Source organism: Chiloscyllium plagiosum, chromosome 25 (genome assembly GCF_004010195.1).
Source record: "Chiloscyllium plagiosum isolate BGI_BamShark_2017 chromosome 25, ASM401019v2, whole genome shotgun sequence".
Classification (NCBI taxonomy): Eukaryota; Metazoa; Chordata; class Chondrichthyes; order Orectolobiformes; family Hemiscylliidae; genus Chiloscyllium; species Chiloscyllium plagiosum.
This window is the reverse complement of record NC_057734.1, coordinates 13,491,938-13,504,890: the sequence shown is the minus strand read 5'-3', so window position 1 is coordinate 13,504,890 and position 12,953 is coordinate 13,491,938. Positions and strand designations below refer to the sequence as shown.

The 12,953-nt window shown below is 40.2% G+C and overlaps 1 protein-coding gene across 5 annotated transcripts in view; it reads right to left on the bottom strand.

The window, feature by feature from the left end:
- Positions 1-10,943: 10,943 nt before the first annotated feature.
- LOC122562579 (rabphilin-3A-like) overlaps positions 10,944-12,953 on the bottom strand; it is a 239,783-nt gene continuing 237,773 nt past the window's right edge. For all 5 annotated transcript variants that reach the window (XM_043715534.1, XM_043715537.1, XM_043715533.1 and 2 more), the window contains one exon: positions 10,944-12,183. In XM_043715534.1, coding sequence (XP_043571469.1) covers positions 12,053-12,183 — 131 coding nt within the window. In that variant the 3' untranslated portion in view covers positions 10,944-12,052. The remainder of the gene's footprint in view (positions 12,184-12,953) is intronic.

The window sequence follows — 12,953 nt, the reverse complement described above, 5'->3', positions numbered from 1 at the left end:
ATATCATGTGAATGTTACTTGCCTCTTGTCAGCCCAAGCCTGGACATTGTCCACATTTTGGGCATGGGCTACATCAGTGTCTGAGGAGTCATGAATGACGTTGAAGATTGTGCAGTCATCAGCAAACAGGACTGCAGAACATGGATCAGATCTGTTTGTTGTGGAATCGCTTATCTCTGCATATCAATTGTTGCTTATTCTATTTGGCATGCAAGTAGCCCTGTTTTGTAACTTTGCCAGGCTTTACTAGCTTCGCTTATATTCCGAGTGAAGAAAAAGCAGTGGATGATATACGCTTAAGTGTTGTTGTGCTAGTCAGCTACCTTAACGCTATATATAATTCAGTCAAATCCATCAAATTCAGCACCGCCTTCCTAACCTGCAATCTTCTTCCCGACCTCTCCGCCCCCACCCCAGTCTGACCTATCACCCTCACCTTGACCTCTTTCCACCTATCACATTTCCGACGCCCCTCCCCCTAGTCCCTCCTCCCTACCTTTTATCTTAGCCTGCTGGACAAACTTTCCCCATTCCTGAGGAAGGGTTTATGCCCGAAACGTCGATTCTCCTGTTCCTTGGATGCTGCCTGACCTGCTGCGCTTCTCCAGCAACACATTTCAGCTTGTTGGGATATTACTCATGTCTTCCACTGTGAAGACGATGCAAAGTACTTATTAAGTTCTCCTGCTATTTCCTTATCTCCCATCTCTAGGCTTCCAACATCAGTTTGAAATGGCCTAATGTCTACTTTTGCCTGTCGTTTGTTTCTTATGCATTGACTCCGACTCCCTTGCTTGTCATTTGCAGTTTGGGCGAGTACGATCCGGACGGAGACCCTGAAACAAGGCGGGCAGACGCGGCGTGTATGGTCAGGCAACTCTTGTGCACAAGACCCGGGTAGGGAAAGGTCTTAAAGGATGTATCCGGGCGACCGGGGGCAGCGGTATTTGCTGCAGGAATTGCCGCGGGACGGGGCGCACCAAAATGTCCAGGTAACTCTGTGCACAGATCAAGGTAAGAAAAGAGACCTTTAAGTATTGCATTGGTGGTCGGGACGTACGAAAGTACGGGGAATTGGCGATATATAAAATTAAGCAAATGTCCATGGAAAACAGCCCGTGTCAGAAGGGCTAGTAGCTGAAGGGCTACTGAGGGTGCACTTCATAACTAACTTATGGCCAGACGTCCAGAAAAATATTCAATAGCTAGAGGAGTCTTTGCAGGAAACTCAAAGTGTCTGTGAGACACGGTGTCTGTGTGTGTGTGAGAGAGAGAGAGAGAGAAAAGAGCTGCACAGCTAATAGAAAGTTTAACCCTTTGTGATTTGGTTTGAATGCACATTTGTTTGTTGGTGATTGAATGTTTGTGCTTTGTTCCCTGGAGCTTGAGATCCGGGACTGTTTTGAATCTGATTTCTATGGAAATTTTAACATGATTTCTTTTAAGGTTCTTTTAAGGATTTTACAGATTATGAAATAAAATGTTAACTCCTGTTCTTTTTACAGGTCATGACTACCTTACTAAGAGTTTCTAACTAATTTCTTTTATCCTTACATAAAAGTGATTTATGGAGAACAGTTGAAGTCTCAAAAAGCATTTAATTGGTCAGATTAATCAGATGTGTAAGGTGTCTAGTCAGGACCCTGAAGGCGGTGTGGAAGAAGGTGACACCGGACCTCATTAAGATTAATTAAATTAGCAACAATGGGAGGCACGGGGAGTTGCCTGTGTAATGATCGATCTGTAAATAACATTAAAGGGGAATATATTCCGCCCGACAGTCCTTTTGAGAAAATGTTGGGTAATTGGGAACACAACTCCGGACGCGAGAGAAAGATAAGGCTACAATGATAAACTATTGTTGTTTCGTTTGGACTAGAGAAAGTATTAAGGCACCTGGTATTTTTTTGGCCCTAATATGGGTCCGAAGAGGATTGGCTGTGTCAAGATCTTAATATATATGTCAATTGGAAAGAACCGTACAGTCAAAAAGAGTCTGATTATGTGGCTTGTTAGATAGGGAGCACGGGAGTAAAATTATGTCCCATGAATACGGAGGAATCGGGGAAAGAACAGAAAAAGAATGAACAAGGGAAGCCACAATGGGATCCCTTAATGTGTTTGCCGCCCATATATACTACCTCCCGGAACGAGCCTACAGCTCCCGAAGTAGAACCGAGTCCAGACACAGAAAGGGGAACGGACTCTGAACTAAAAGATGCAGAACCGGGGGGGGGGGGGCAGAGTCACTCGAGCCACCACATGTAAAGGAGGGGCAGAGATAATGGAAAATGTAAAATTAGGTTCCGATTGGGGAAGGTACAATCGGATATGTAAACGCTCCCTTAACTAGCAGTGAAGTTAAGGCCTTTAAAAAGGAAATGAAAAGTTTAATAGAGGATCCGGTTGGACTAGCTGAACAATTAGATCAATTCCTAGGGCCTAATTTATATACCTGGGGAGAACTGATGGCAATTTTAGGAACGTTATTTTCAGGGGAAGAACGAGGTATGATTAGGAGAGCGGCTTTATAGGAATGGGAAAAGAAGCACCCAGTTGGGGAAGAAGGGGCTCCAGCAGAACAGAAATTCCCAAATGTTGACCCTCATTGGGAAAATAATAACAGAGAAGATAGGGAGTCAATGCGGAATCTACGAGAAATGGTAATATTAGGAATTAAAGAGGCAGCACCTAGATCATAAAACTTTGTTAAGGCCTTTGAAGTATGACAAGAGAAGGATGAAATCCCTTCTGCATTTCTTAAAAGGCTCAAGGAGGCCACAAGGAAGTATTCGGGAATGGATCCCGATAATCTGATAGCACAGGGACTCTTAAAGGTCCAGTTTGTAACTAAATCATGGCTGGACATACAAAAGAAATTACAGAAATTAGATGGATGGAGTGAAAGACAGATGGAAGAGCTGTTATGTGAGGCACAGAAAGTGTATGTGAAAAGGGAAGACGAGAAGCAGAAACAGAAAGCCAAAATGATGATGGCGGTAGTAGAAGAAATAACAAAAAGGAGAGTGGGATCAGGGGATAACAGGAAGGATAGGGGAGGACACGAAAGACAAAGGTCGGACACCTGGGAAAGGAGGCAACAGGCAGGGTGTTACCATTGCGGGAAAGTGGGGCATTTTAAACGGGAATGCCCGGAATTAGCACGAGAAAGGGAAGCCGTTTCCCTAATGACTTTGGATGAAGATTAGGGGAGTCAGGGGTTCCTTCCTCCTGAGACCCACTGGGAACCCTCAATAAATTTAAAGGTGGGACCTGAAGGGGAGGAGGCAGTATTTTTGGTGGACATGGGAGCGGCACGATCATCCCTAAGTTTTAGACCTACCGGTGTTAAATTGACTAACAAGAATCTCAGGGTTTCTGGAGTAAAAGGCGAGGAATTCTTGGTGCCTATTTTTGAGCCAACCCTAAATAGAGAAATGATGAGGAAGTGACAGGACAATTACCAACTGTAGAGTTCAATGATAAGTTTTTAAAGAACTATATTGTGGCGCTCGGCTCTTCTTTGTCTGTCCTTAGGAAGAAGGGTCTGTTGACCCAGACACCTCCACTTGAGTTCGCCGTACATTGGATACGACCTGGTGATTGGGTCCTGATAAAGACCTGTAAAGATACCAAACTGCACCCAAGCTGGGAAGGACCGTTCCTAACCCTCCTGACTACTGAAACAGCTGTCCGAACTGCTGAAAAAGGGTGGAGTCATTACACTCGTGTTAAGGGCCCCATGGACGCTCCTTCCCCTTCGGCAGAGTGGCAAGCACATCCTACAGACAACCCTCTGAAAGTCAAGCTGAGCAAAAAGAATGGACTGAGATAAGAGACTATTAAGTATTGGTTAAAAAAACTGTATCCCAAAACAACTGTAAGTGTTGCATGGACTCACTCCTCCCTGGCATACAAAGGGTTAGGGAATAAACAGATAGGGTTGTGAGCTGAAATGAGTGGTCAGCTTTATATTGTCACGATAATATTGGCGCTAGCTGTGAAGGAGGGTGGGAAAAATCATTTTACCAGTTTATGTCAGAATTATGCTAAACTAAAGGGGCATACTGACTGTTGGGTATGTGCTCAGATCCCTCACCATGGGGAATCCAGAATTCCTCTCACGGTAAAACCATTTACCAAAAGAGAAGGGTATGATGTACAACAATTTGACTCGGGCTCAAACAGTACAAAATGGAGATCTGACAGGGGTAATTATAACTTTGCAGGATGGTTCCCTTGACCAGCCCCGAAAACTCTGGGTGCTATCAATAGCCTTAGAGCTTCCCCACCGAAAGAAGCAGTAAATAATACCACTTGTTTCTGTAATCAAAATGATACCGCACCCTTCCAATTAGGAAAATCATCTTGTGTCTACACCAGCCAAGCCACTGCCACGACCATTCCCCAAATATTAAACAGAACATATTGGGTATGCGGCCTGAAGGCCTATCCATTTATTTCTGGGGAAAAATACATTCACGTGACTGAATGTATAGGAATGCATGCATGTTATGATGTTGATCAAACACTGCCTCAAAGCCAGAAAGGCTGGAGTGGCTGCTGCTACCTCGTCTTTTAATTCCCCACTTGAGACTGTTAAAGAGAGCCCCAAAAATACCTCGGAATAAACAGGGAGGAAGGCGAGTAACCCGGAAGGAGATCGCCTCCTCTGGACTTTGATACCTATGTATGGGACCGCTCGAGCAGGAGTAGAAATACAAAAGTTGACGGCTTCCCTGGAAGGGTTGGCCAACAATACTGCTGATGCGTTGGCCGAAACCCAATCCCAAGAAGCAGCCATAACGACCGAAATGATTGCCACTAGGCTAACGACCCTTCAGAACAGGATGGCTCTGGACTATGTTCTAGCAGAGAAGGGTGGTACCTGTGCACTAATTGGAGAGGAATGTTGTACATACATACCTGAAGTCTCCTCTAACATTATTGGTATCTCCAAACATGTGCGAGACAAAATCGCCAAGATAAGGGAGGCCGGTAATCGGTACTGGAACGAAAAAGGATGGGAATGGGGGAATTGGGGATTGACTGGTTGGGGAAGGTAGTTAGTCAATCTAGCTATCTATGGATTATTGATATTAATGGGTCTGGTGGTAGGGTTCAATGTCCTAAAATGGGTAATGAGCTGACTGATGACATCCCTTGGGGAAGGAACCCAAATAAATCATCAGATGCTTTTACAATCAGCAGGTGATATACAACAAAGGGAAAGTCAAAGAATGCTTCTAGAGTTCGAAGGACAAATAGCACAAATGTAAAATGTAAGATTGTGAACCTCATCGCCAAAAGGCGTAAGAGGGTAGAACATAAGAAAATGACTTAAAGGAAAGCTTATAGTATGATAAGAGAAACTGGATAAAAGAACAAGCTGTAACAAACAAGGAACAAAGAATGCAGACAAGGACAGCAGGATGGCCAGATAAGAAAATAACGAGGAGAAAAAAAACAAGTCAGGTAATCGGCTTATGATAGGATGGGAAAAGGGAGGCGTGATTCTGCAACTTGTAAACTGAATAAGAATGCTAACAGGCTCTGTTTTCGTGCACGGTTTCTGCTTGATTACAGAAGCGTACGGTACTTGCAAGGCTGTAATAAATTGTTCTTGTTTCCAAGGCTTTGTCTCAGGCTGATTTATGAGTGAGTTCTGTTTCTCACACCACCGCTGGAGCTCTCTGGAGGCAGGCCATGCTCGCCTTTCGTTTGAGATTTAATCACCTGCTTGCACAACCCCAGCCTTTAGTCTTCATTAGTATAATTCATGAAAAAAAAAGAGGTAAGGTTTCCTTAATCTTCCATGAAATCTTAAAGGCAGAGTTAGTGCCCACGTTCTCCATGAGGGAGTGTGGAGATAAATGAACACAGCATTAAAAACCCACAACAACCAAAGCCATAATACTGTCCATCACTGCACCACCTTTTTTTTATTGTGTTAATTTAGAGCAAGACAGGATTGTGTGTTGTATCGCTTTACAGGCAACATCAGGACAAAGTGGTTCACAGCTTATATCAGCATGCACTGGAAGACAGCCTAAGTATTGCAGGCACCTCAATACAAAATCAAGTTCTGGTTTCTTATATCTAATTCAATGTATATCCACTGCAAAACATCATGCAGCTTCGTAGGTAACCAGTTTGAACATGCTGATTAAAAAGGTATCTCATGCTATTTATAAACAGAGCTCAGGCTGGACCTACCTTATAACTGATTATCTTCAGTGTTGGCAGATTTTTCTTTTACCCAGAAGCACACAAAAGAGGCATTTTCATTTTTCCTGGATATTAGCATTAAATTAGATCCTATCATTGTTGCTATTGAATGACTCAACACCATAAGAGCCCCAAATTTAGGTTGTTTTCGGAACTGACTGCTATATAGCAACATGCACTGCCTAAACTCATAGCAGCAAGTAGATTACAGATAGATGGACAGAAGCATGGATAGAGATCAGATAGTGATATGTGATTATTATAAACGGTTTCATACATAAAGAATAAAGCACTTTGTGTATTAGGACAATGACAAGTAAGATTTAAAACTAATGTCTGATTTTCATTCTGCTGTTAAAGATAACCATTTTCTTACTGACTGCTTCGATGTCCTTCTCCAGAATCATGTGGAAGATGATTTGCAAAGGGTTGATAATGAAAAGTATAGTATTCTGACCCATGCACCTGTTATAAGGGAACTGATTACAATAATATCACATGGTCAAACTTGCATGATGTTACATTCTATCTTAGTTAAATTTTGGGAAGTTTTAGAAAGATTCAAAGTTCATCCAAGGAATCTCAATTAATTACCGTGTGGCTTTGTGGAAGCTCAGCAAGTATCAATGTGACTCTGAGATATCAGCAACCAGCACCATATGTATTTACAGTGGTTCAACTAGGTGGTTCACTGATACTTTCTCAAAGACATTAGGAATGGGCAGCTACTGACACCCACATCCCATGATATAATTTTAAAAAGTAAAATCTCAGCAAGGCTCTATCACCTGTGAAGTGTTGTTGAGTTTCAATGAATTCATGGGCTGCTTTATAATTTCTATATGTAAGTATTTGTTCATGGTGGAATTCAACATCCATTTGACTGAATGATATTTTAGTTACTATAATGCTCAATGATGTTCTATAATATTCTAATATCCTACTGAGAAGTGGAAATTTGGAATAAGAGCTAAAAAGCCACACTTAAGAATAGAATAAAAGTTAAAATTTGAAATTCAAAGATTGCAAATGTAAAACTCTGGAAATACAGAGTCCAGCTTGTGTTAAGATAATGAAATGAGATTCTAACAACTACAAAGTCCAGTAATACTGTATTGTTAAATATGCCAAATTTTTCTGACAAGAATGTGCAAAGATGTGCTTCTCTAGATTATATCTTACACAAAGGTTATAAAACCAGACAGGTGAAATTACTTCATTTTAGCATATTTGTTAATGCAGTTAAGTGTAAGCCTCAGATGGAAACATAATAGAAAATGAACATCTCTGACGTGGATATTTGGCATTCCTATGAAGCACCACAGAAAGGCATCAAAGCTGCCCAAAATAGATGACCCATTAACACTGTAGAAAGAAACAGTCAGTGACCTACTGATGTTCTATTACTAGATGCCACTATCATGTTTGATTAAATACTGCATCATAACATATTTACAAAGAGTTCAAGACATCTAGAAGTACAAAATCATTACAACACCATTTGCTTCCTCATGCTGACTCTTCAGATTCTGTACTAAGCTTCAGAGAATGGACAGAGCATCTCAATGAATACCTAGCTTCAGAATCATCAGTCTAACATTGGTTGAGATAGAATTCAACAAAAGCAAAACTGGAAGACAATTATTATTTGATTGATATGCTCCTGGATGCAACAGCTGCTTATGGGAAGTATTTAGTATCAAGCATTTTCTTTCTTCTAATCTTCCTTCCTGGCCATTAAATGAAGATTTTGGAATTAGGTGACAGCATACATAGGACAAACAGAATGAAAAAATTCAATTCACTAAGTTGCTCTGGTGAGATTCATGCATTGACAGATATAGTTTTATGTCTCCTGTTCAAATACTATTGTGATCTCATTGTGCTTGTTAAACAGTTAATACTTGACATATGTGCCATTGTAAGTTGTCTGCAACAAGGCACAGCCAATGACTCTACACCAGCTAAAGTACTTGTATTGCCTCGGAAATATTGAAGTTAAGTTTTCCAAATCAACTCATCCAGGAACAGGAACGTAAATGTGATTGCCATTGGCAGCTATGCCTTCTGTTGCCTGAAATTCCCACCATAAATTTCTTTGTCAATCTCTTTACCACTCAAGTTACTTCTTAAAATCTTTCATTGTCTAAGCTTTTGATTGGTGTCAAATTTTATTTCGTAACATTCTGTTAGGCACCTTGGAATACTTCACTGTATTAATGGTGCAAAATGCATAATATTGCTGTTGTCAATGTTTTGCATTTGCTGGATGGTGGGTACAGGAGATGAATTTTGTTTCCATAACATGGTGTTTGTAAGAGCTGTGAATTGAAGCTTTTCTTTCATTTTAGCAGTAAGCATTCATATGAAGCCCAAACACAGATTCAGCATGAGCTAGATTAATACTGCCCCCACTCTACACAAACAGTGTAGTTCTATATCTTCCAGACTCAGAAAAGCTTCAATACATAATTCCATTTTCCACACAATAATGCAGTTTTTCTCTTGAGCAATACATCTACATAAATTATGAACAAATTTTTGTTTGCAAACTGATGTAACATATAGTCACCCCATGACCACACCTAGAAAATTTCAGTTAAGCCCTTAACGGCCAGCAGGGAGAAAGATAAAATAGTGATTTCCATGCATTAATCTGGAGTGATTTTATGCCCAGGTTCCAAAGGTGAGAGCAAATGGTAACCGAAGTTCCTTTGTTTGGTCTGTCTTTCTCTACAAGGGTGTGAATTGTTGCACAGGTCACTGATAGATCCAGAAAGCAAGTCAAGCTGTACTGATGGATTTTAATGTGGGGATGGATGAGGTCATGCTCTTTGGATCTATGAAAGATAGATAGCTAAATGGTGAGAAGATAATAGAGACCGATTGGTCAGTGCTCTTTAAAATCGTTTAAGATTATGCTGTCATTCAGTGAATATTTGATCCTGCTTTTCTTGTTAATTCCTTTTATTGCTGACCTCTTTAATTGCAAGGAAACAAACACAGTTATAATGAGAAAGTAATTAACTATTTGGAAATATGTGGCTACATTAAACAGAGGATCTATGAACGAAAATAAAGATTATGTCTATGCTATAATTCTGAAACAGAAATAGCAAATGTTGGAAACATAATAGATCAGGCAGCATTTGTGTAGAAGACAGACAGTTTACCCATCAGGCATTCTCTTGAAGGGTGTACACCTGAAATATTGTCTGTTGTCTCAAATGCTGAACGTTTGCTAAATTTTATTTCACAAGTTGTTTGGAAGGTTTTCTTTTCACCTTCATTCTTCTCCTGTCTCTCTGACAGGAGCTCTACGTAAGCTAAGTGCAAGAAATCCTTAGAAAGATGAATCCATTTCTGTTCTAACCCAAGGTGCATGCTTAGCCAGTTCAAGGCTGAACAGCAATCAGGATTGGATATCTTAAAATTTGCATTAAAATAATATTTAGGATCTCCTATTGACATCCTAAATTCATTGATAATAGATTTAATTAAAACTGATCAAAAGTGTGGAAATTGTGGATGATGCAGCACCTAATGCATAGTTTAAAAAAAAATTTTCTAATTTGAATTTTCTTATACAACCAAGTTTTCAAAGTACATATACCAGAAAGTCTTCCCTTTTACTTTGGAATACTTCCCTATCACCATTTTAAAAATTAATTCTTTGTAGGAATACATTAACACGATCTGTAAATCAATCATAAATGACCTTTACTCGACAGAATTGCCTCAAATTTATAAAAAGTCTTTCAAGTCTTTTGCCTTGTGTATTCTTTGTTCTCATGTTGTGCTTTATTGCAAATGGGTTAGAGTCAGCCTGATAGCAGACATTTAATTTGGAACCTCTTCCTGTTCGTATTATGACCTTGCATCAGTAGTGGCACGAATAGGAAGAGAATGCTGAGGGCAATACCTGGCATTGATGGTGTTAGGTGAGGGGATTGTCTTTATAAAATGGTTACCCTCATTTCCCTCTAAGAAATAAATATTGCAAAGAGACAAAAGAAATGTTCAGAGATTTCCCATTACAACTTTAAGCACTTAAGCATCATATATATTTCCTTTAAATTCTCTCCTCTACGCTGATCTATGTATGATGCTCTTAAAAAGTTGGTCAAAAATTGAGTTCAGAGCTGCAATGGAAATATCAATTTTTTTAAGTTAATGATTCTCTATCGCATAGGTTAGATCAAAACTCTATACAGTTCTAAAGCACCAGATGACTCTATGCTCAAGATATTTTTAATGACCTATTGATCTAGGTAAAAATTTGGGATAGATGTATTTTAGAACCTAAAGTTTACTGTCAGAGAGATTGATTCAGTTGCCTTTTAAGCAATTACTGGACTTATTTCATATTAGATTAAATTGAATTTCCGTTAGAGACAATGGGCAGGAAATTCTGTATCCTTTTCAGTGGCAGAAGTATGATGTGGAATTACTTGCGTCTGGTGCTGTGCTTATTAGTGATCCTGCCCTATATCTTGGACATGCAAGCCATTTGAAGCAGCCACCTGTACATCTATAAGACATAAGCCATAGGAACAGAAATTAGGCCATTCGGCCCATCAAGTCTGCTCCACCATTCAGTCACGGCTCGTAACCTTTGATTCCTTTGACAATGAAGAACCTATCTATCTCTGTTTTCAATATACTCAATGACCTGGTCCCACAGCCTTCTGTGGCAATGAATTCCACAGATTCAGCACTCTCTGGCTGAAAAAGTTTCTCTTCATCTCTGTTATAAAGGGTCTTCCCTTTACTCGAAGGCTGTGCCCTCGATCTAGCGATGCAACAGAGGTTCATGTTCATTGAGGAGCTGGACATTGGTATGACAGCTTACTGTTTCAAAAAAAAAGTTGGAGAACTGAAACAGGTTAACATAGAAAGGAAAGTCATGTAGTCAGTCTTCTCAGATTACAATTCTTTTCTAAGCTGTAGGGGCCTGCTGAATTTCCTAAAACACCAACATCTCCAGAAAGCACCAGACGAGGGCTCAAAATATTTCCTACTGTGGTAGAAGTGAGAAGTCCAATTTAAAAGGGTAGGAAACCTATGGATACACAGTCTGTCCCAAGATCCAGATTCCACTGCAGTTGAACTGTTGGTAAGTTTGAGCCTGCTAAGTATAGATGAGTGCAAAGATTGATCATAAAAGATAGTAGGGTTGACGTTAATGGTTGCTGCATGCAGTTTTCAGCTAATCACCTTCCCTGGCACAGCCACCTGTACATTGTAAAATGTAGGGATAGGAACAGAACCCACACGCCCTGGTCATGTTCCTGGTCCCAGCCTAGGGCACAGTGGCCAACTAGGGTCCTGGATCTCTGATGCACCCCACTACCTAGAACCTGGTAACCTGCCAATGCCACAATGTCGATGAAACTTTGCGTTCGTCCATCACAATGAATAGTTCAGCTGGGCCTAATTAGATAACATTTGTCAAAGAAAGGCCAACTGCTACTAGGAAGTAAAGAGAGGCAAACTTATGTCTTAGTTTAATGTGACTAGGTCTTCCCAGAATATTGTTTAGTGACTTTTAAGGAGGTGAGGGTAAGACGTAATGCCAGAGTAATCATGCACCATTTTCCTCACAGTGATGTTTTGCATGTATGGTGCAGTGATGTGTTCCAAGGTGATTGTAATATATATTTTGTACTAAGCACAGGACAAATGTTGATTAAACACTTTTCACAGAGATGGTGTCCCCTCATCAAAGTATTTTCAAATGAAAGAAAATAGGATGGATGAAGGAAGAAGGAAGTGGCCAAATTTGATGGCACAAACTCAATGTCGGCTCTGATAAGGATGCAGATCAGTCACTGGGAATGGGATTCGCATTGTATAGCGTATGCCAGCGTTCAATCTTCTTATCCTTGTTCTTCAGGCACTCATACCAGTGCTTTAAGCAGTCACCTTTAGCGTTAATGCCCATTATAATACTGCCTGTTACAGAGAGAAAAAATGATATTACAGGTCGTTCTGTTATAACGCGTGTTTCATCAACATGAATTCGCTGTTACGCAATTGATGAATTGGGGGTACTGTTTCTACAGCGAAACTTTTAAAACGTGTGTTGGCTGTAACACGATTACAGCACCAACACTTTAAGCGCTGTTTCTAAAGCACGATTTTTCTATAACACAGGGCGTACAAGATCGTGACCATCGTGTTATAGAAGAACTGACTGTATACACAAATAGCATTAAAGTATCAAATAACAAAGATACTGGACAAGGGAGATCAAGCCATTGGTATCCTACCTAAATGTAATGTATTTCCATCCAATGTGTAAATGTGCCTGTATTCTAAGCTGTGCACTCTGTGCCACCAATGATTTGAGGAGAGATAAAAACTTTGAAAATAAGATTAGTACTTATTTAAAAGAAAATAATTTTTGCTCAATTCAGGTTTCCAAATCAAACTTTAAGCTTCCTAATAGTTTTAATATATTAAAGGTGCTGTATAATGTAAGGTGTTTTTATATTGAGTAGATGGATTCTACTGTGGTTCAGATGCAAATCCAGATTTGATTTTGGCTCCACTCACGATCTGATCTCATCCAGGTTGATTAGGAGAAAGTGAGGATTGCAGATGCTGGAGACCAGAGTTGAAAAGTGTGGTGCTGGAAAAGCGCAGCAGGCCAGGCAGCATCCGAGGAACAGGAGAATCGATGTTTCGGGCATAAGCCCTTCTTCAGAAATGAGGCTGGTGTG